General features: G+C 37.5%; 2 protein-coding genes across 3 annotated transcripts in view; one reads left to right on the top strand and one right to left on the bottom strand.

Moving 5' to 3' along the window:
* The window catches only part of LOC112554643 (neurotensin receptor type 1-like), a 32,642-nt gene extending 24,614 nt beyond the window's left edge, over positions 1-8,028 (top strand). Inside the window, exons 2-4 of the mRNA XM_025222571.1 lie at positions 4,439-4,659; positions 6,107-6,316; positions 6,700-8,028. Coding sequence (XP_025078356.1) covers positions 4,442-4,659; positions 6,107-6,316; positions 6,700-7,402 — 1,131 coding nt within the window. The 5' untranslated portion in view covers positions 4,439-4,441 and the 3' untranslated portion in view covers positions 7,403-8,028. The remainder of the gene's footprint in view (positions 1-4,438; positions 4,660-6,106; positions 6,317-6,699) is intronic.
* Positions 8,029-12,772: 4,744 nt separating this feature from the next.
* On the bottom strand, positions 12,773-20,249 carry LOC112554313 (neutral cholesterol ester hydrolase 1-like). 2 transcript variants are annotated; one of them, XM_025222047.1, is made up of 7 exons: positions 19,983-20,249; positions 19,443-19,599; positions 18,995-19,102; positions 18,676-18,793; positions 18,326-18,389; positions 16,078-16,199; positions 12,773-15,560 (listed from the first exon to the last, which is right to left on the bottom strand). In XM_025222047.1, exons 2-7 carry the CDS (start codon positions 19,593-19,595, stop codon positions 14,896-14,898), a joined length of 1,230 nt encoding a protein of 409 aa, XP_025077832.1. In that variant the 5' UTR covers positions 19,596-19,599; positions 19,983-20,249; the 3' UTR covers positions 12,773-14,895. The 2 variants fall into 2 exon arrangements, with proteins under 2 accessions (XP_025077832.1, XP_025077830.1); XM_025222045.1 differs by having other exon boundaries at positions 19,975-20,177.
* Between the last annotated feature and the right edge of the window lie 508 nt (positions 20,250-20,757).

Raw genomic sequence — 20,757 nt, forward strand, 5'->3', positions numbered from 1 at the left:
ATAATTCAAATTCTTAACTGAACTTTGTTGATCTATTTTCTATTCTCTGATATGAGGATGCTCCAACAAGTAAATACAGTTTTCTTCATTACTCTATGCTAATATTACAGAATCATATTTTTGTCTTTCAGAAATTCTTAGATGTTTCAACAGTTTTTGGAACAATTGACATGCAGTTCATGAATAATGATATTCACCTTGCTTGAATACATTGTTATTATAGCTAGATGTATTGATAACAAGACTTTTCATTAATGTTACACTGTTTTTACAGTTTTTGCTATTTAATCACAAATGATATCTAATGTGTTGCATGCGAGCTGTACTTTTATATTCTTGCAGAAGAACTTTGTCAGAGGTTGTGTTAAAATTGGTAAAATATGTTTCATTTTATTATATAATGTAAGATTTTCAAAGGAGTATTAAAGTACATACGTAGGATTCACCCAAAAGTTTTCTCACCCAAAGTAAAAGAATATTTACGATGCTATTTGCCATGCTTCAAGCCTGGCTGCAACCAGACAGTATTACCATATTTTCGACGGTTAAACGAGGAAAGATTAGAAAGTCTCAAGTGGAAACAGAAGAAGTCGGCAAAGATCATAAATAACTCTCTCTCCGCTGTCATAAGTAAAAAACATGCAAATAACAGCCCAACACTTGACGGCACAATCCACAATAACGAAGGGAGATGGAAGGTAATATCAAGGGCGGACTTTTGGAGGGATCGGCGAGGGCTGGAGGTAAATCGACGCAGCAGACCTTGCAGAAGAGGAGACGACGAAATGATGGGGAAATCGAAGCGGGTTTCGTTCGCTCCGATTGTTTGTATCCTCGCTCCGAGCCTGACGGAGGAGGTCCTCAGACGCACGGTTAACGAGAACGGTTGCTATTGAGGATTGCTTGAATACAACCAGCCTTGAGGTGGTGTAGGGATGGGTGGGTAAGTAGATACCATCCTCAAAACCTCTTCCACTTTCAGCTGCAGCTAATTTGTGTATCGCCGTGGAGTACATAAGTAAAAAAAAATATTTTCCCTGCATGGAGAGTGCATCATTGATGAAAAGTGTCTGCACTTAAGTTTACCAGGTATGTTAAAGTGCTCGATTTCTTTTAGCAGCCTACCTGTAAGCTCATTGGACTTTAATTGAGACGGAAGAGAGCCTTCTCTTGTAGAAAACGAAAATAGGTTTCTTTCAAGTGCCGCCACAAGGTCTATAAATAGGGGCTGAGTCATGCTGGGTATTTTTTTTAAAGGAAAAACTTGATTTCCCGGCAGGTGATGCTAAATGGGGAAGAGACCGTTAAAAATAAACCACTGAATTCGGTGAAAAGAAGGCAAATAAAATAAGTCAACACTCACTTTGCATCCTTTGCAACTTCACCTTTGGGCTGGAGGGCGAGTTGTCTCGGGCAAACTCTGCAATCGATGCTGTCGTCTGGCTCGGGTCATGCATGATGAGAATTTCCGTACGAAAGTTTCAGTGAAAACGAACTCATCAGGAGAGGTGGTCACCTCAAGGGAAAATAAAAATATCAACACCAGCGAACACTTTCGCAGCTGTTTACTGCTCCTTTGCAGGCGTCGGTGAATGGCTCAGCGGGAACAATTCGGCTTGAATAACATCTGAATCACTAAAATATTAGAAGCCCCACAGCTCCATTTCTGTGTTCGTGAAAGGTATTCATCCCTTCTGTGAGACTTAATTTTATTTATGCAGGCGAAGAAGGATTCGTGTGTGTCCACAACAAACAGCAGTTTCAAAATTACCACAGAAGGGGGTTTCTATCCGACCTTTTAGATATTTTATCTTCATTTCGTGTTTTTTTTTTAAATAGCGTTAAGATATTCTGGTCTTTCTTCGTCATTTCATTCTTTTTTTTTTCCTTTGTTCCTTTCTTCTGAATTATGTTCCTTTCTTGTAATTTTTTTTCTTGTATCTTTCTTTCTATCAAGTGTTATCGTTTCTAATTTCTTTCCGTTTTTTGTCTTTCTACTTTCGTTTTTTCACTTTCCCTCCTATTGACCTTTCGTTGTCGCAACAAACATTTCACCAGAAGATTAATTTAAAGCGAGTTTACTGCCTCACTCTTGTTGAACATCTTGTTTACTGCGCACTTGTGAGACTCAACGTGACCAGGAAAGAAAGTTGGTCGAGGGCATGAAAAATTTATAAAGAATTAAAAAAAATTATCCCTAATTATTACAGTCATCAAGGTTCTTTGTTTCTCTAATCTATCTATCGACCTATTCATCTATCTCTCAATAAATCACTCTATCAAGTATTTTATTTGAAATAGAAGTAAATCCTTTTTTTTTTTAAAGTTTTTCATATAAAAGAATTGAAAAGATAAGACAAAGACCTGGAGGTCAAGAGTGTAATTTTTGCTAAGACACACATATATATACATATGTGTGATGGGGTTACTGGAAGTTTCTCTGGATACATTGATGTCTGTTTATGAATCTCTTCATAAATGCCTTCTTCTTTTTCACATATTTGTCACACACACATACACACACATGCAAGTGCATATAAGTCAATAGTAATTATTTCAATTATAATTATTTATAGTTATTAGGCCATCATTTCTGCAGCTGCACAATCTCTGGTCCAAAAAGAAAGACTCGAGGTACATAGTCATGCTCTTGTCTTTCTTTAGGCAGCTTTCAATAATTACACCGACGGCTTTCTAGCCAGGAGTTATTTAAACCCTCCACGCTCCACAGCTTCCCTAAAGACATGCAATAGTCCTATGTTCATCCTGTCTTCGCTCCATGTTATCGACTTTCCCCGAGTTCAGTCCGTGCTACGACTGAACTACTGGACAATGTTATTTTACGCTTCACGAGATAGACATCTCCCAATCTCCTGTCTCTTGAAAAGAGACAAAGCTGATGTCATTATGGAAAGAAAATTCCCTAAATTCGCACGAGAGCTTTGTCTGTTTGTGCACCTGTCGGCTCACCTGTCTATTTTTTTCATATTTCTATATGTAATGTGTTTCTGTATGTGTTAATTTCCCGAGAGTATGCTTTGAGTACGTGAATGTTGTGCTTGGAAATAAATTCATTCATGTGAAGAAAGTAAAAGTGTAGACCTCTCAAAGTCATTTCAGCCTACTTATTTTGAAGTAATTTATTTTGTTTTGTGAGATATTAATTGTCAATTTCTGAACAAAATGCTATGATCAGCTTGTGATCTACATGTTTTCGAACATCATGTTTGAAAGAGGTAACCTTGGTCATTTCTTTTTATGTTGCAAAAGTAAACTAACTGACTGGTCAACGTCTCATTAGCATATTTCTGAAGCTCTTCCAATGACCGCGGCATTCAGGAGCATCAGTCGTTAGACCTTTTGAGGTCAATCGGAATGTGTATTCTAAACAATCAATAAATAAATAAAATTTGTGATTTTTCGTAACAAATTTACAACAGTGCAATACTCTGCTAACTTTTAGAATCATTTCACTTTTTAACTCGGGTTACCCTTTCAACTGAGGGTCACACTCCATGACTACCTTTTATAAGGTCATCTTTCAAGCTGCAGCTGAGAGTTGGAAGGTTTCTGTGGTCTTTTTCCAGCAAATGGGGGAACTATCTTAGGAATTTCTGGTACAAATAAACAGGGCCTTAAATTGCTTGGAATCGGTGTTTCCTCCGCCGACATTCAGGGTCTTCTTGAGCACCGTCCTCTCGGGTCTTTGACGAGCAGCGGGTTTAATCAGCCTGGCTTCTGTCGCTTGCCTCAGGCCAGTCAACTGCACTTGCAGCTAGTAGTGGCCTACAGAAGCAAAACCCATCAAAGGAAGAGAAGCAACACGATGCCAGTTTTTAATGTAAATGGCCACCTGCGCATCTTCTCCTGCTTTTTTTTTCTTTGCTCTTTGCGCTAAGGTTTCTTTGCAAAACTGTTCTTTCCTACCCTGAAAAAGTGATGTCTGTCTAACATTATCCGACATTGCTCCATTTCATATTATATTTTTATAAGAATACTGAAGATATGCAATGAGAATTAGCCTTCATCCCATTCACGTCCCCCTTTTCGTCCAAACAGATCAATGCAATACCAATACGACAATAATTGCGACATATTATAGACAAAATATAATTAAACCAAGATATGAAGTAAGATAAAATAGAGTTTAAGGTTAATAATTAAACCAAGAAATGAAGTAAGATAAAATAGAGTTTAAGGTTAATTACAAACATCTTAATTAAAATTCTTTTAGGTATAAAATATTTTAAACTTCATTTTCATTTGCAAACCATTAGTTTACTTCTTTGTTCTGATTTGTTTTTCATTACCTCATTTACACAAAATCAACTACTACAATATGATAGCAAAATACATTTAGAATGGATTAAAAAAAAAAATACATCTACAGTTTTGAAAAGTTATGCAACAATGTCATCTACTTTCTTGAAATTTTCAGACCATGTTGCCGACGACAGAATCAGTATTTAGCTTCAACAGTACAGACCCTATGATCATCATCAGAAGCTGGAAGGATCTGTACCTGGTTGTCCTCCATTACCTGCCCCTGGCTTTTGCTGTCGACCGTTACACGACGCCCGTGTGGTGTCTTGTTGGCTTCATTGGCAACATCATCTCCGTTCGCATCTGGATCCGCAGACGAATGAGAAAATGCAACAGGTAGACATGTGTGTTCCAATGTCCATAAAGCCATTTATATCCAAGTTCTTTGTTTTTTCCGTTTTAAGTTGCTGATCGTGTCACCATTACATTGTCCTTTTTTTTGAAAGTTTCGTCTCCAATGCGTTTGTTTGTGTATGTATGTGTGTCTACATGTGCGTGCATGTGTGTCTGAGAGAGAGAGAGAGTCTGTGGGCGTTTTTGTGTTGCTTGAAACTTTGAGATTATAAAAGCAAAAAGTTAGAAATAACAGTTATTTTTAATTTTTGATGATGTACAACAGCTCGTTTCCTTCGGTTTTATCGATGACATGATGAAAACAACCGTCAGTGTACGTTGCAACCTGTTATCTGAAGCCAGTGTTTTCAAACGACCTTGGAAATAAAAGTAAACTAAACAAAAGTAGAATCTGATATATACTTCATGGGTCTGTGTCGACTGTTTATGTTGCTGCAAAACGACAAGGTGTGCGAAATAGATCCCTAAACAAGCTAAGAATTTATTAATCCATTCAGTGCTTATTTGTTATAAATTATTCTCCATTTGACAGCTAAGGTAAGGATGATTTTCTCTCGTGTAAACGTTCAGAACCCTCAAACTATTTGCATTGGAAACTCCACTCTCGAAGTGAAACAAACATCTAACAATTTTTATTTGGAAAAACTATTATTAACTTTGTCCTTGTCTTTGTATACAAATTTATGTTTCAGCCAACTTCACCTTGTCTTTGTTTATTTAGACGTTAACTTCGAAAATAAACAGTGTTGTTAATAAGGCAATATTACATACTGATTTCCTGTAACTACTATTGACACAGTTTCGTGAATAAACGGCAAATCGAGATGTAAACCACAAGCAGCTAAGTAGAATGAAACAAATAAAAATCCCAATTCTTTTCCGTAACATTTATTCTAGAAGATTAAATGAGTTTTCAATGAATGCATATTTTTTTAATTCTTTCTCGAAAGTTTCAGTTTTAACCATTGACATATTTTAACAGTTCGATGCCTTTCATCTCTCTCCGTCATGGCCATATTTTTCCCAATGGACCGTCCTCATTTTTATCGCGATAGGAGGCGAGTCCCAGCGGATGTTTTTCTTCCTGCCAGGTCACCTCAAGTGTGGTTAAAGTCATTCCGGACTTAATGGATAGTGGCCGGGCACCACTACATCAACGGTGCATGAAAATTGAATGAAATACGTCCGATTAAAGGCGAAAAGGAAAGCAAAATGTTTATTTTTGACTTAAAGATAGCAGATGCTATCTTATCTTACAAAACGTTCTCTTACCTCAACGAGAGGTGAAGTTTGTAGGCCTATATCTAAAAAACAAATAGAGATGTATGTATTCAGAGTCTGGGAAGTATTTTGACTGACTCCAGATAAATCACGTGAAAAAAATACAAATATACATATTCTCTATACAATGCAATATTATTTTTTTAAGCTCCGCCGCATACCTGGCAACATTGGCCGTCTCAGACCTCCTGTTCTTAGTGTTGCTGGTGCCCTATGAACTCCAGTATCCGTGGATGATGGGGACCCTGGACCTGCAAGGCTGGTGCCAGGTGTGGAATGTTCTGTACATGACCACACAATATGTCTCTCTTCTCCTCGTATGCGCCTTCACGGTTGAGAGATTCCTGTCAGTGTGCAGGTGAGACAACTCAAGGAAAGACGCGTTTGCTGTCCAAGTGTGGAATGAGATTCTACCGCCTTCATTATCACGTGACAGTTGTGATTGACGTTGTGAAAATTGAATCACACATAAAGAAAAATAAAATTTACCAATCAATAATATTAATAACTATATTTTAAAACATGTAATCTCCTTTGTGAAGTAGGAGCTGGGAGACTTGCATTTGACAACATCATTCTTTTAATATTTGCATTATTTGAAATCTTGGGAAACCAAACCCTGAAACACAATGAGTATCTCTTCTTGGAGAGGATTTTTTTTTTTTTTTACTTAAAGAGTTGTTGATGTAATGATAATTTCCTGTCTTTAACATATTTATTTATTTGCTTATTTTCTTGCAGACCCTTTGATTGTCAGCGGTTTGCCAAAACCTCGCGGTCGGCAAAAATCATCGTCGGCATCATCTGTCTGTCTGTGGTGCTCTCCCTTCCCCAGGCGCTCTTCTGGTCAGTCAGCCCGGAGACGCGGGAGTGTCAGGTGAGGACGGACGAGCTGCAGCACCTGGAAAGCATCTACGAGTTCTGGAACTGGACCTCGGAGATCGTCATGTTCGGCCTGATGCCCATCATCGCTCTGGTCCTCAACATCTGCGTGCTGCGCCAGATCCGCACGGTAGGCCGCCTGTACATCACCGAGGCCTCCAGCTCCCTGGCTCGCGACCACGTGCATACCAGCGCGCGCTGCGTCACCACCACCGTCACGCTCATGTGGATCTCTTTCTACCTCATCGTCACCAAGCTTCCGGTGACCATCACGTTCTCCATGCAGACCAGCATCACCTTCGGCCAGGAGATGACCCTGGATGCCATGGCTACGGACCCCACCTGGCAGCGCTACCTGACTTACTTCACGGCGAGGAAGATTATCGAGGAGATCGGCATCTCGCACCACGCCTGCAACATCTTCATCTACTGCGCCACCAGCAGGCAGTTCCGCCGCCACCTCAAGTCTCTCTGTTTCCATTGCCTGTCGTGCACGGAGTACGAGTACCCGGGGTCTGGCCGGGTACCCGCCTCCAACCGAACTCACAAGCACCGTATATAGTGTGCGCAGTGTGTGTAGCTGTCTATGTAGTCCCCCCTGTTCATGACCAGACTTCAGACCACAAAAACCTGGATACTATCCACAGAGTGGTTCACTTTGTGACTTTAACAACAAGACATCTTCAGTTTGCACTCTTGTAGAGATGGCTTTGATGATAGTCGCATGTGCAGAATAACATATTTCAGAGTGAAACTTTTGCTGCGCTCTTCTAAACAAGTTTTGGTGATATTTGTATGACAATGACGCCAGACTCCTAAACATTCGTATTTGCTAATTCTTTCATTCTTAATTCCATTTACAATTATCCTTCTCCTGAATTTAATAGAGAGCTGAGTAAGGTAAACGAAATACTGAATGTGATTGCGAAAATGTATGTCATTTGAGTGAAATAATATGACCACTAAACATACAGAGCAAGACTATAAAAATGCGAGTTTTATACTGACAAAGAAGTGAAAGTTTGTCAGTTTATAGAAATGCCTCTGTGTCATGTTACAAACATTTGCTGGCTGTCACTCACATGTACAGCTCTCGTTAAACATGAATAATGCACGTGAGGCACAACAGGGGAGCATCTCCTGCACCAAGCATATGAGAATAAAAATGATGTGTGTCGTACTTTGATGGAAAGCACTATTTCGTTCTTCAAATTTTATTTATTTATTAGTGCGAACTGGCAGTTTTCGGCAAAAAGTTGTCTGTTTTGTCACAGAAATATGTGAAAGAAATATTTCGAGTTCGAAATTTAGTTCAAATAATTCAGCCTGCGCCATCTCTATTTAACCACTTTGCCTCGCAAGAATGACAACCGGAGACTGACAATCAATTTTCTTCAAATGGAATGCTTTTATCAAAAGCCACGAATTCTGTGTCTAAGACAGACAAGATCTCGCTCGCTTTTTTTTTTCACACTCCCTCCCCCCCCCCCACAACACTTACACACATACTGACAGGAGAAAGAACGAAAGACAGTAAAATACACAGCAAAAAAAAAAAAAAAAAGACAAGAACCAGAGGGATGATTGCAAGAAAGCTGTGTGGCATCTGCAGTACGATATCGACAGATACTTCCTCTCAACGGAGAGATCGACAGACGGGCAAAAACACGAAGAGGTTCAAATGAAGTTTAAAATTTGCGATACAAAACTGGATCATTAAGTAAATTACCTGCGTGTTGCTGCGTGTGTGTAGAAGAGGAAAAGCAGTGTATGAGTATGAGAACAAACTATACAGAATAACTGGAGAACTATCTTGAAGTGGGAATACGTTGATTGATTAGCTCCCTGCTATCTCCTTAAGCCCATGTCAGAAGCCAGAAATCCCAAGAAGGCTAAGGGCTTTATGCACTGCAACAGCCACGGTGGCTTATGCGTTTGTGTGTGTGTGTGTGTTTGTGTGCTTGAGCGCTCAAAATCAAGTCCCGTTTCCAATGTTTCAATATAAATTTTATTGAAAACATTATTTGGAAAAAAAATTTACATATGGCATCCAGCATGTCAGGTATGGTAAAAAAAAGACTGCAAACAAGATCATGTGATCTCTCACGTGACCAGAGTCGGATGTCCAGTCTCGCAATGTCAATCAGTAGCTTCAGGGCTGAACAAGATTTCATTAGCCAAGGGTCGGTGACCGGACAGTTAGTGCTTCTGGCTTATCTCTCTTGAGCGTCACGTGGCACTCCGTTCACGCCACTGCAGCAGCCGTCGCTGTAGTCGATATGCAGCATCCAATCTCCGCCCTCGGGCCTGGTCCGTGTTTCAGCTCGGCCAGCCTGTGTGCTCGGCCGGCCATCGCTTGAAGGGGTTAATCAAGGCCAAGAAGTCGCACGCGAGATCTGACGAATCGTAACCTGATGTCGATCACATCAGCTTGGCAAAGTGTGTATCTGTGTGTGTGTGTGGCGGGGAGGTAGGGGGGTGGGGGAAGGAAGCAAGACTTTTTGGCCGCAAGAAAGCCGCTTATCAGACATTTGACATCCCGTTACCTGCCCTCCGGGCAAAGCCAGCTCCCACCGCCAAGCAAGTGGATCTGAACATTAAGTCGTTTGCTGAGCTGTTATCTTTCCAATCGGAGAGTTATCGGGCGGATGTGTCAAAGTCCGCTGATCCTGTGCGGGGAATTCACTGTGAATAGAGCAAGAAGGGCAGAAATGTAGAGTTAAAGACTTACTTAAGTTGAAACCAGACATCAAATTGCGATGAAATGAGTTGACAAGACATACAACATAGGACTGGTTCAAATATTATTGTTATTTATTGGCTTACTTATACGTAATACAGTAGCACACTTAAATTGTAACTTATGAAGACACTGAAAGAGGCAAAGCGAAAAATTTTTAAATTAAGGTTTTGAGTTGCCATAACACTCATTATGTTTTATTTTTATTTAAGAACCCAAGAAATGAGACATTGACCTCTTTCCTAACATCAAAATTCGGATGATCGCATGCTGCATCTCTTATTCGCTAAGGCTTTGGGAGCTATAGTGTCTTGTAATGAACTATCCTCTAAGTTTTATACATGGGTAGGTCTTTAACTGTAGTCCATTACAGGTCCGACGGTGCGTGTAACTCAACCCAGTTCAAGTTTCTCGTTTCTCGGATTCTTTGGAATTTGGGACGCGAATCCAGCGGTCGATAAGGTCACAGGGTTAACATCGAAATGTAAAAATCCCACATCCGTGCGAGTTCAGTGACACGGAAAGACTCGTCTGACATGATATCGCTTCAGAGTGAATTAAAAGTGGAGGAATAAGGACAGAGGAAAGAGGTTGTTTAATAAAACGAATTTCTCTCTAAAAAATTTTATTGGTTCCATGGTGGTAACGATCATTTAAAACGTTTGTCAAATGAGAAAGGACAATAAAGAGGCGTGAGACCAATCTCCGATTTTCCAATTGAATACCAGCAAAGCAGCGATGGTTGTGTCGCGAGGTTAGAAAATTTCACGTTGAAGTGAAGATGAATTAAGGCATGAATCCAACGCATTCTCGCCTCAATTCAAATCATTGTCTGTTGATTGGAACACTGGCTTCATATTTCTTTCTCGTCCATCACTGCAAACGCAATCTCCTATCGATTGTAAATAAAAAATTAATTGAAGGTGCTTTCAGTATATTCTTATTGACAGCTCTTTTGCCATTTCTATAAAATGACATACCTGATGCTTTTCACCTGACATCCAAGGTATCAGAAACATTGCATTCCCAACACTCATAACTTATAATTTTAAAAGGAAGGATTATCGTGTAAGTATAAACTAATTAAGAGTAGCTAACATGTTAAATACAATTAGACTTTCATATTCTCAGGAAATCACTTATGGCATCAGTGCATTTAGTATGTGTATGAAAACATCCCTAAATTTTACTTTAAATGAAAGTAAATATAATAAAGGTATTAAACCGTGAATTGCCCTCTGACCATCCTATTTTTATATCTAAGATATATATACAATGAACGCAAATGGCAATTCTACTACAAGATAAATAATAGTATTTTCAACAGAACTCGGTGGAAAAGGGATGGTGTTATGCTTCTCTTAACTTACTATTTGCTCTCGATTTATTACTGAGTGACAATATTGCCAGCTGGACTCTACTGTAGTTTTTCAACGGCGCTCTAACCACCAAGCGGACATTTCTCGCGACCAAAGATCGATAACTCCGGTCTAAAGCTTGTGGCATCCGGAGCAGACGACACAGAGCGAAGGCTTAAAAAGGAGAAAATATCTGTTGTTTGGACGATTGAACACTTCTTAAAATAGTTCTTTCTTGTCTCTCGTCCTTCCCTCTTTTCCAGTTCCTCTCTCAGTCTCGCACCTCTCTCTCGTTATCTCTGAATAAAACGCGAAGCTAGAGACGAGAGGCGCTAAGACCACGAATTACACCTTCCCTCCTTCCAGGATGTCCTGGGTTCAGCTCTCGTCTTGTTTGTTTGTTTGTTTCTCCATGTGGAATCTGTTTACAGGTCTTGTCGTGATAATGTTACTTGACATCCGGAATCGAGTATTTGGCAGCTAATTCTTGTTTTCAGCCAATTATAAGCGTTTGTTGTATTTTTTTTTTTTGCTTGTTTGTTTTGGGTTTTTTTTTCACTCTACGTGTTCAAGTGAAATGTAAAGAGATCAGCTCATCCAAGGTCCCTTTTGCTGTGGTAATAATGTGATGTCCACAGGCTGGCAAACAAGAACAGCTGCTATATGATAAGTTTGATGCAATTCTTCTTTAAAAGGTCGTCTTTTATTTAAAAAAAAAATAATAAAAAAACTCGTTACTTGAAAGAGTAGCCTCATGGGTCGATTTTCCTGTAAGGTCGATGACCTGTGCTAGTAAATCACGCTGTAGGGTTTCGCTTTCCATCAGGGCCTACTCCCCTACATTTTCTTCTCATAATAACTTCCATTGCTCTTTAGGTTAGTATATCCATCAAGCGTGAAATAATTATGTAAATCATCGTTTTATATAGACTTCCTCTTTAAAAGAAAAAAAAAATCCCTCCCCTGTTTTTCTTTCAGCCCATCTTCTTCTAGCGCTATAAAATAATACTGTTACAACAGTTTTCAGAAAATTCCACATTGAAAAAAATTACATCAGGATATATTTATATCTTAATGTCTTGAATACTAAATTTTTTTTTTTATTTATTCAGCTTATCAGAAAATTGTTCTTAATATTTCATCCAAATCGGCTTAAAAAGCGGTAAAAAAAGGCAGTTAATTTTTTTTTTCCTAGACATGCAAAACTTTGCACCGATGAATACGATTGTCAGAATAAATCTTCTCACCCTACTTTTAGAGTGCAGACTAAGACACTGGCAAAACTGATGCAGACTCACGGGAACATTTATAGTTTGAGAGAAATCGAGAAATGTGCATTGTTTGGTAAAGAGAAGACAACATCAAAAGGGAACTCAGTCTTTGGATGATTGCTTCCCTTGAATCAATAATAGTGCAAATGTGCGATTCCATCAAAAACAAAATTTGTACGATCTCTGCTCCATTCGTGGATTCTAAATTGAATTTTTTTTTGTACGTCGACCCTACCAGTAATACACTTTTCTAATGAACTGCTAAGATTGCAGATTATTTATCTGAGTAATGAAAAAAAATCACACGAATAATGCCATCTCGTATTAAACAATTCAAATCAGCCAGATAAAAAGTCTAAAATGCAAAATTTGCTTGAGATTTTTTCCGTGTCTTTTCATTACCAAGATTACAGCAAACAAATGTGTCTGCACTGACCAGGAAACTAAATCCCATTTTTCCTGAAAGGCTGTAGTTCAACTTTTACATTTCTATTCACTTTTGTCATCCAACTCATAAAAATTTCAATCCTGTTAAAACCTTAGCATAAAATGACTGCCTCATGAACACTAAAATACAAATACTTTATTAAATGAGCAGGGGAGGAAACCAAAAGAATTATTTCAAATCCACAACATTAAGGGGCAAAGATGTATCCATATGCAAATCTCATTCATTATATATAATAATTCAGTTGACATTATGTTGCAAAGGTGAAGGTAGTCTTCTGCACAGACAAAAAGGATGTAAAAATAAAGAGTCTATCAATGATTACACAGCATATTATCAATAGCAAAATGCATGCTCCACAAAATAAAACTGCACTTTCTAACACAGAAGACTAGGGGTCATCAAATGAAAGTCATCCGAAGAACACATTTTTTTATAAATTCTTTTCATGATGGCAAGCCACTTTCAAGCAAAACCAAACTGCTTTGGTATGATCATGTGCATTAATGCATTAATATGTCCTGGACTGTCATAAAAAGAGGTGATAAAGCAAAACCAAGGACATACAAATTTGAGGTAGAATATGAATGTTAATATGCACCACTGTGCAAGGTGAAGATAATTAAATCTTTCCTTCTCTCTAACTCAGATAAATGAATTGTTCAATTGAACAGTAACTTTGCAGCTGTTCACATCTGCAGATGCAAACTGTGTAGGAAGAATTAATGTCATAAAAGTATAACAATATAAATCCTTCATTGACATTTTTTTTTCAGAAAATAGTTCTTTACCGTGTACAAAGGAAACCGCTTCTATTGCTTAAAAAATACTAACTGAAAAAAAAATCTTAAATTATGTGCATTATTATGCAACCAGAATCCTTAATCATCAGAATGATGCTTCTGTGATGATGAACACTTGTCAATGAACTTAAAACATGGCTAAAGAGGCTAGTCAGTTGTGTAAGGTATGTAAAAAAAAATTTAAAAACAACACTTTTGTACTCTTTTCTGCTACTTTTGCTCTGACAACACAAAAGTCATACATACAAAACAACTATTCAAAAGTCAAACTATTCAAGAGCTGGCAATACTCTGGAAGAAAAAGGTTTAATATGATATGAGACAGATGTTTTAATATTGCAGCATCAGGAAGAAATGTAAAAATTTTAAAGACATAAATTATAAAAAATATAATGAAAGTGTAAAACTTTAAACACTAGTTTTGATTGATACTTCCACTATTCATAAATGTATATTAGCCTTACTGCTATCACTAATGTAAATAATCCTTCTTAAATCTTTTGTCTGTGGATTCTAGCACACTGATGTAACAAAATATGAATACCATTGTAAAAATGGTAGTCTTTAGTTGTAAAGTTATTTAGAGCCATAATCAAGCTGTAATCAGCTTAACATTTCGCTTCTGTGGTTATGCAGGTGTGGGCCTTACTCTTAATTGTACACGTACATAAAATTACCCAAATATACTCTTGAACAACTGCTAGGGTATCAGAAAACATGAAGTAAGCATAAAACATTGAACACTTTCATAAATTCTTACTTTGAAACCAGTTTACATGTAACAGATGGAAAAAGGACTAATGATGACAAATTTAACAGCCCACAAGCTGAAGTTCAAGCGTTTATCAGCAGATTATGCATCCTTAGCCTAAAGTATTTGTTATCTATAATTAACAGACAAAGTTATACTTTTAAAGTACTTTTAGTTTAAACATGTTTTAACCAATGCCTGAAAATAAACTTTAGTGAGTGCTGACACTCTGGTGACTGCACACTTGACTCAGACTAGGAATAGTACTGATAGTGGTAAGGAAGCAAAGCAAAAGTCCTAATTCATTAAATATATACAATTGTAGAATACATAACATTGGATATATTTAATGTCGACACACATAAACTATGTAAAAGACATGTATCACTTCACACAATCTTTTTATATCAAAGTCTATGGCCAGGCACACAGCTGTGTTAGCTGGATGCTAAGCCTCGTAGTCAATTAAAATTCTTATAAAATGGAAATAGCACCAGTTCAACTGTTCTAAACATGAAAAAAAGGTGTGTAATCAACAAAGTCCATAAATGTGGCAAAATGACTGTCCAAAAGGAGAGGAGTGGGCTAACAGCTTCTCTGATCAACTTCTTTTGTTCAATCACAGCACACTAAGTAACCACATTTTCAAACTGCACACAATGTTCAAACAAAACACAGCATTTGCTACAGATTCTTCTTCACATATTCTCCTATTGCAGTAACTGCCTCTATACCTTCCTGGAAATTGAGGGCATTTGCAGAACCTAACATAATAAAACCATGGTGCATTCTTCTGTAATACTTCAGCTCAGTGGGAACTCCAGCCTTTCGCAGTCTCTCAGCATAAAGGAGTATTTCATCACGCAGTACATCGTTCTCAGCAACAACAATGTAAGCAGGTGGCACCTTGGAAAGGTCAGGAGCCATCAGGGGACTTATAAAGGGATCAGTCAATGCAGCTTCAATTCGGTCTGAAAGGGCCTGATTGCCAAAGTTATCCCCCAAGGGCTTGAAATCTGTGCGTTGAAATTCTTTGGGCAAATTTTCATGTTTTAAATAGCTGGCATATTCTGACTTTTTCAGCAATGGTGATGTATGATTGTTGGCTGCAAACTCTGAAATCAGTGCTGCATCTGAAAGACCCAGGTAGTTCATCCACATTTTGACCATCAACTTCATGGGCAGAATGCCTGTCTTAGAATATGTCTGATAGGAATATGTATTGAAGTCAAGAGCCTGCATAACAGGATAGATCAACACCTGAAGCTTGACTGGTGGAGTCTGGTCAGGATCTTCCTGAGATAATCGTAAAGCCACTGCTGCAGCTAAGTTGCCTCCTGCACTATCACCTGAAAAAATATATTACAACACACCATGTGAGTTACACAGGATTTTTGCTCCTCAAAAAATGTGTACTAACTTTTGATGTGATGCATTCTGACAAATATTAGTGGAAAACTTTCTGTTTTAAGGGGATAAGGTCTGTGTCCATACAACGCTCTTCGTTAAGATGGTAAATTGAACATTTGGTTCAACAAATAATTAAACAACTGCACAGGTATGGAATTATCTGGATTTTACCATCCCTAACCAGATTACATCTATTTAGAAGAAACACCACAGCACAACAGGTTTGAAGTTTAAGCAAGAATAAGACATAATTTATATCTTTTAACTGCACTTCATTATATTTGTTTCAATCATGTTTTAATTAGAATAATTTGAACACAAATCTAATGGACTCGACATTCTCTGGCTACTATCTTAAACTAAACAAAATAAACTTCAACAGTATTATAAAAAATAGTAGCAAACCAAAGAGTGCTAACTTCCTTAAATAAGCAGCTTAAACAATGTCAGCTTTACCTGCAACAGCAACACGCTTTGGATTTATGCCATACTTTTCCCCATTATGCAGAACATGAGCTGTGGCCCTTAAGCAGTCATCAAAAGGTCTTGGGTAGGGATGTTCAGGAGCCAATTTGTACCTAATAACCAGGAAGACAATATATTGTTGTTGAGTGTTTTTTCAAAATAGTGCATAAAAGACCAACTTAAGACTTGTCCTTAGTAACACATGAGCTATGATTATGCACATTAGCAATCCCATTTTATTTAAGTAATAGTTATATAGAATATTCCTCTTCAACAATCAAGAGGGAGCTCTTTCCTACACAGTGGGTGCACATTAGAGATGCCCTCTGTCCAAGTCACAGACCCTCTCTGCCAGTATGAATGCATACAACAGGGGTGGGGAACATCTGAACCACCAAGGCAACTGCAGATTTCTGTAAATCTTTTTTCATAGCAACATAAATTTATATTAAGTGGATTTTAATAACGTAAACTTTGAGCGACAAGCAAGGAAAGTCCATTAGGAAATAGGGCACATTCAAGCACATGACGGAACAGACACTGTATGCTTCTCATTGGCTGCCTACAGCCTATGCAAATAAGTTTGGAGAATTATGCATTTATAGACAACTCCCAGTTTGATGTTGGCTGTTGATATGTGCAGTTTTCTTTGACCATGTTTGCTCATGCAATAAAAAAATTGATTGTTGACATTTCTTTGTACCTAAGTGAACAGTTCAGGCTTCCAAATGTCCAAATTTGACTGGTACAAATTTGTTTGGGCTCATGAATGTATGCATGCATATCTGTGTGTGTAGCATGTGTGTAGCCATTTACAAAATACCCTGAACACCTCCATAAGTAGAATGAATGTGGGTACTAAGTAACCAGGTTTAATATTATCATTAATTTAACTATACAAGCACAACTGAAATTTGTGCAATAGGACAAAAAGATTTTGCTACTATATGTTGTCTAGCTACAATTTAAGAACTACAATATATTATATAAGATACCCGTTCTTGTATATCTTTAGGCATAATGTCTAGACACAAAAATACCGCTCCAGCAACTGAACTGCAAACATGAGTATTTGACAATCAACTCACATAAACCACTCTTGATGCTGGTTTGAAAAGAGGGCAATATAGTGAGCGCCCTTATCTTTCAGCTGCTGAGTAGGGGAATGAGGTGTTAGAGATCTTGGGACCAGCTTTCTACATTTACCACGGTGCCCAACTTTTCTCTCGATGTCTCCAGTCTTACTCTACATAAAGTACATTTTTAAATAGACTGGTCAAATAAGGGGAGTAAGCTCACTAAATACATCATATGGATGAAAAGCAAAATGATTCATTGCTTAGAACCAGAGCGGTGGTATGAAGTACATACAATGTGTTCCAATATTTACTTCTATTGACCTAAATTAAAGACAACCATCCTTGAAACACCATTTTAAGAGCATTCTTTAAACATTTAGGTGTTGTGATTTGCATGAAATACAGCTTTGTTTTCTTCTACTAGATTTAAAACTGTATGGAACAGAAGGCTCCTGTCATGAAAGTAGGTTATGAGGCTGAAATTAAAAAACAAATATGTACACAACATATACAAATACAAAGTGCCAAACAATTAAGTATTTAATTGGATTATATATTAGACCAAATATTACATACTATTTTCTTGTTATTTTTGCCTGTTGAAGTAGAAATTTTTGTAAAATTGACTAACAGCAGCCATCTCAAATATAGCTCCACTGACTCACTGCCTACTTTCAAATATAGCAAAGTACCTGATAGTAGACTATTTTAGCTAAAGAATTCCTAAAAGTACTAACGGTTTCTTCCCTTATTTATTCATTTATTTATGCATAGTACAATGTGTTTTGTGCCACTACACTGTTTGCATTACAGTGTGCAAAATAGGCACTTGATGTGAAGAAGTTTGCTTCTAAAAACACAAAATGCTAGGAAAGAATTAAGCCAGCTTGTGTGCATCCTTCTGGTTTCAAATGCAGATGCTCTAATCACTCAACTACCCACTACCCTTGCATTTAGATTCACTTTAGGTTAATGTACTTGTTTTCATACCACTTCTTCCCACTATAACATTTTAACAGCCATAAGGTATAAGCAGTGCTACTACTCTAGCTCAGTTATAAATAAAGAGGAACAAAGGCAGAAATGGTACAAACATCTGCAGCTCTGTTACTGTACCTTGTTAAATTCTTAACTATAGTCTGACAAGAATATACACGTACTCAACAGAGACAATGATGGTATTCGATGTTTTGGCTATCAGGTGTGTGACCTCGCTATAAGTGTCTGCAAAAAAATAAAATGTTGTAAAACACAAAAACATCAAATACCTTTGAAGAAAAGCCAGGAAGCAGGAATCAAAGTAGCAACAAAATGCAAACATAGCTTACTGATAGTTTAAAATAAAGATAATAATTTTAATATCTACAACAGCAGAAAACACATTGTCTTAAAAATATCATCAAGCAAAGATAATCACTAATCAATCAGTCATTACTCAAATCAAAGACACTTGACAAGTGTTTAGCTTCACTACTCTGTAAAAAGTTAGAAGCATGCATTCATTTTGTACCAGTGCTAAGAATCATCCAACCACCCCCATGAAAGTAGACAACTGCCGGTGAGGAGCTCCTGGCAGCCTTTGGCCGAAAAATCTTGACTGGAACACCATCAAAATTGTCTGTAGATACCTGTTAAGAAGATAAACAACAATAATTTGTCTTAAAAGCGATAAACTGAATTATTGGCATGTCATACACATTATCTGCAGTTCCTTTCTAATACTTAGAACTAAAACAAAATGTCTGCAACCTCAAAATAAACTATTTCATTTTTTTTTACAGTTTTTTGGTAATTCTTAAAATAAATATTTTCTTAAAATATAGCAGTACCTGTACGTCGGGATCATTCTGTGAACCAGCATCATAGTATGCTAGATCCAAAATAAATCTCAGTGCTTCTACTTGGGTCATTGATGTTACCGATGATAAAATAACACTCTGGAAAACAGCAAGTTTAAATTACAACATATTCAGTTAAAAAGTCAATGGTCATAACCTATCTTATCAAAATTATTTGCATAATATCAAAACTACACACATAATTTTTAATTTGCATTTCAAAATTATTAAATGTGCACATTTTATAATAACTTGAACAGAAAACTCCCAAAATGCATCCATTAGCATACAGTAGTCTCAACATTCTGATCTATCTCAGCTATATGAATTTTTATGGTGCAATATGGTTTCTAGAGTAGACATCCCAGATCTCATGATGTTCTCTAACCTTTTAAAAAGGGACATTTTTATCTTTTCCTCTATAAAAAAGTAAACTTACTGCATAATTTGCCGTATTAAATGCAAAAATATATGATCGAAGAAGCCAGGGTTCTGCAGCAAATTCTGGAAGTGGTGTATAAAAATAATATGCAAATGCCAGCGTTATTACACCACCAGCAATAAGGCACACCGAAGTATTACACAGCCACATAATGCTGAAATGTTAAAAGAAATGATTAAAAAACAAAAAAATATATATAGACATATATTTTACTGTAAAGTTTACCTCTTTTACAGGCTAAGAACACGTTACAAACTTCAGACCAATGAACAAGATTTTAGCATTCTTTAAAACAAAAGTTTGAATTAGTTCACATAGTTCATCTTTACAACTTTTGATATCTGTGTCGAGTGAGAGAGAGAGAGCAAGTACATATATATATAAGTACATAAGCACGTATTCATGATCAGGCACACTGCATTTTGTAAAACTGTTCACTAGCTGCAGTACTTCCTATTTAGTCAACAGTGTCCTGATAATGTTGTGGTTCAGCCAGTGCTCTCTCTACGTGTCTGTATTTTTTTCTTACTCGTTTACCGAAGACACTCTAATAGTTCGAGCGTTGAGAAGCAGACAGGAACTGGTTGTTCAAGATTTATTTGTCGTTTTGCAAAGTCGTCTCTGCTAGGGTTAACACGTAAACAACCACGCCACTGTGGACTTTGCTCCCTTTGCAGGTAACAAAGTCTGAGGTCGCAGCCCTCGTGTGTAGCTGGGGAGTAGTCTCTCTTTGACTGTGAGGCAAAAGAGTTCTTTCCCCTGCATTGTTGACACTGTCCGCCATGATGGTCCGAGTTTGCGGCGTCTGCTATTGTAGCCTTCGCATTGATGGACATCATTAATGATTTCAAAGCCAGTTACAGCATATTTTCTAACACTGTTTTTAATGTCGAAGTATTTTTTACCTGAGATTGAAAGGAAAAAGTGTGGACGAATTACTGTAAAGCATTTTTCATTGCTATTTGATAAGACTTCGGGAATTATTGACACAGACGTGCAATACGTAATTACATGATTGCATGCTAAGATGATTAGCGGCCAGACTAGAAAAGTTGAATGAAGTGCACCAGAAAGAGCTGACTGTCATCATATTTTAACTGAAGTTCGTATTGATAGTGGATGGTTGTAATCTGCACTCGAGTTCATCATGATGTGAAACTTTAACACTATGATGTAGTATAGGTGTACAGTAAGAGAGAAAAATTGTGCTGGAGGCGAGATCTGAATCAACAGTTTACGATATTATTGTCTTGCTTAACTGCTGCGCCAGCGATCCGCGCAAATGAAAGAATGAAAAAGGCAAAAATAGAGA

The sequence above is a fragment of the Pomacea canaliculata genome, linkage group LG13 (assembly GCF_003073045.1).
Source record: "Pomacea canaliculata isolate SZHN2017 linkage group LG13, ASM307304v1, whole genome shotgun sequence".
In the NCBI taxonomy this organism is placed as follows: domain Eukaryota; kingdom Metazoa; phylum Mollusca; class Gastropoda; order Architaenioglossa; family Ampullariidae; genus Pomacea; species Pomacea canaliculata.

What these genes read in the sequence shown, in the direction of transcription:
- LOC112554313 (XM_025222047.1), bottom strand. Translation starts at nt 19,595, where the DNA reads ATGTGGCTGTGTAATACTTCGGTGTGCCTTATTGCTGGTGGTGTAATA. An exon ending in TTAATACGGCAAATTATGCA is followed by an intron (nt 19,103 to 19,442) that starts GTAAGTTTACTT and finishes GCTGTTTTCCAG; the next exon opens with AGTGTTATTTTATCATCGGT. An exon ending in TTGGATGATTCTTAGCACTG is followed by an intron (nt 18,390 to 18,675) that starts GTACAAAATGAA and finishes ATTTTTTTGCAG; the next exon opens with ACACTTATAGCGAGGTCACA.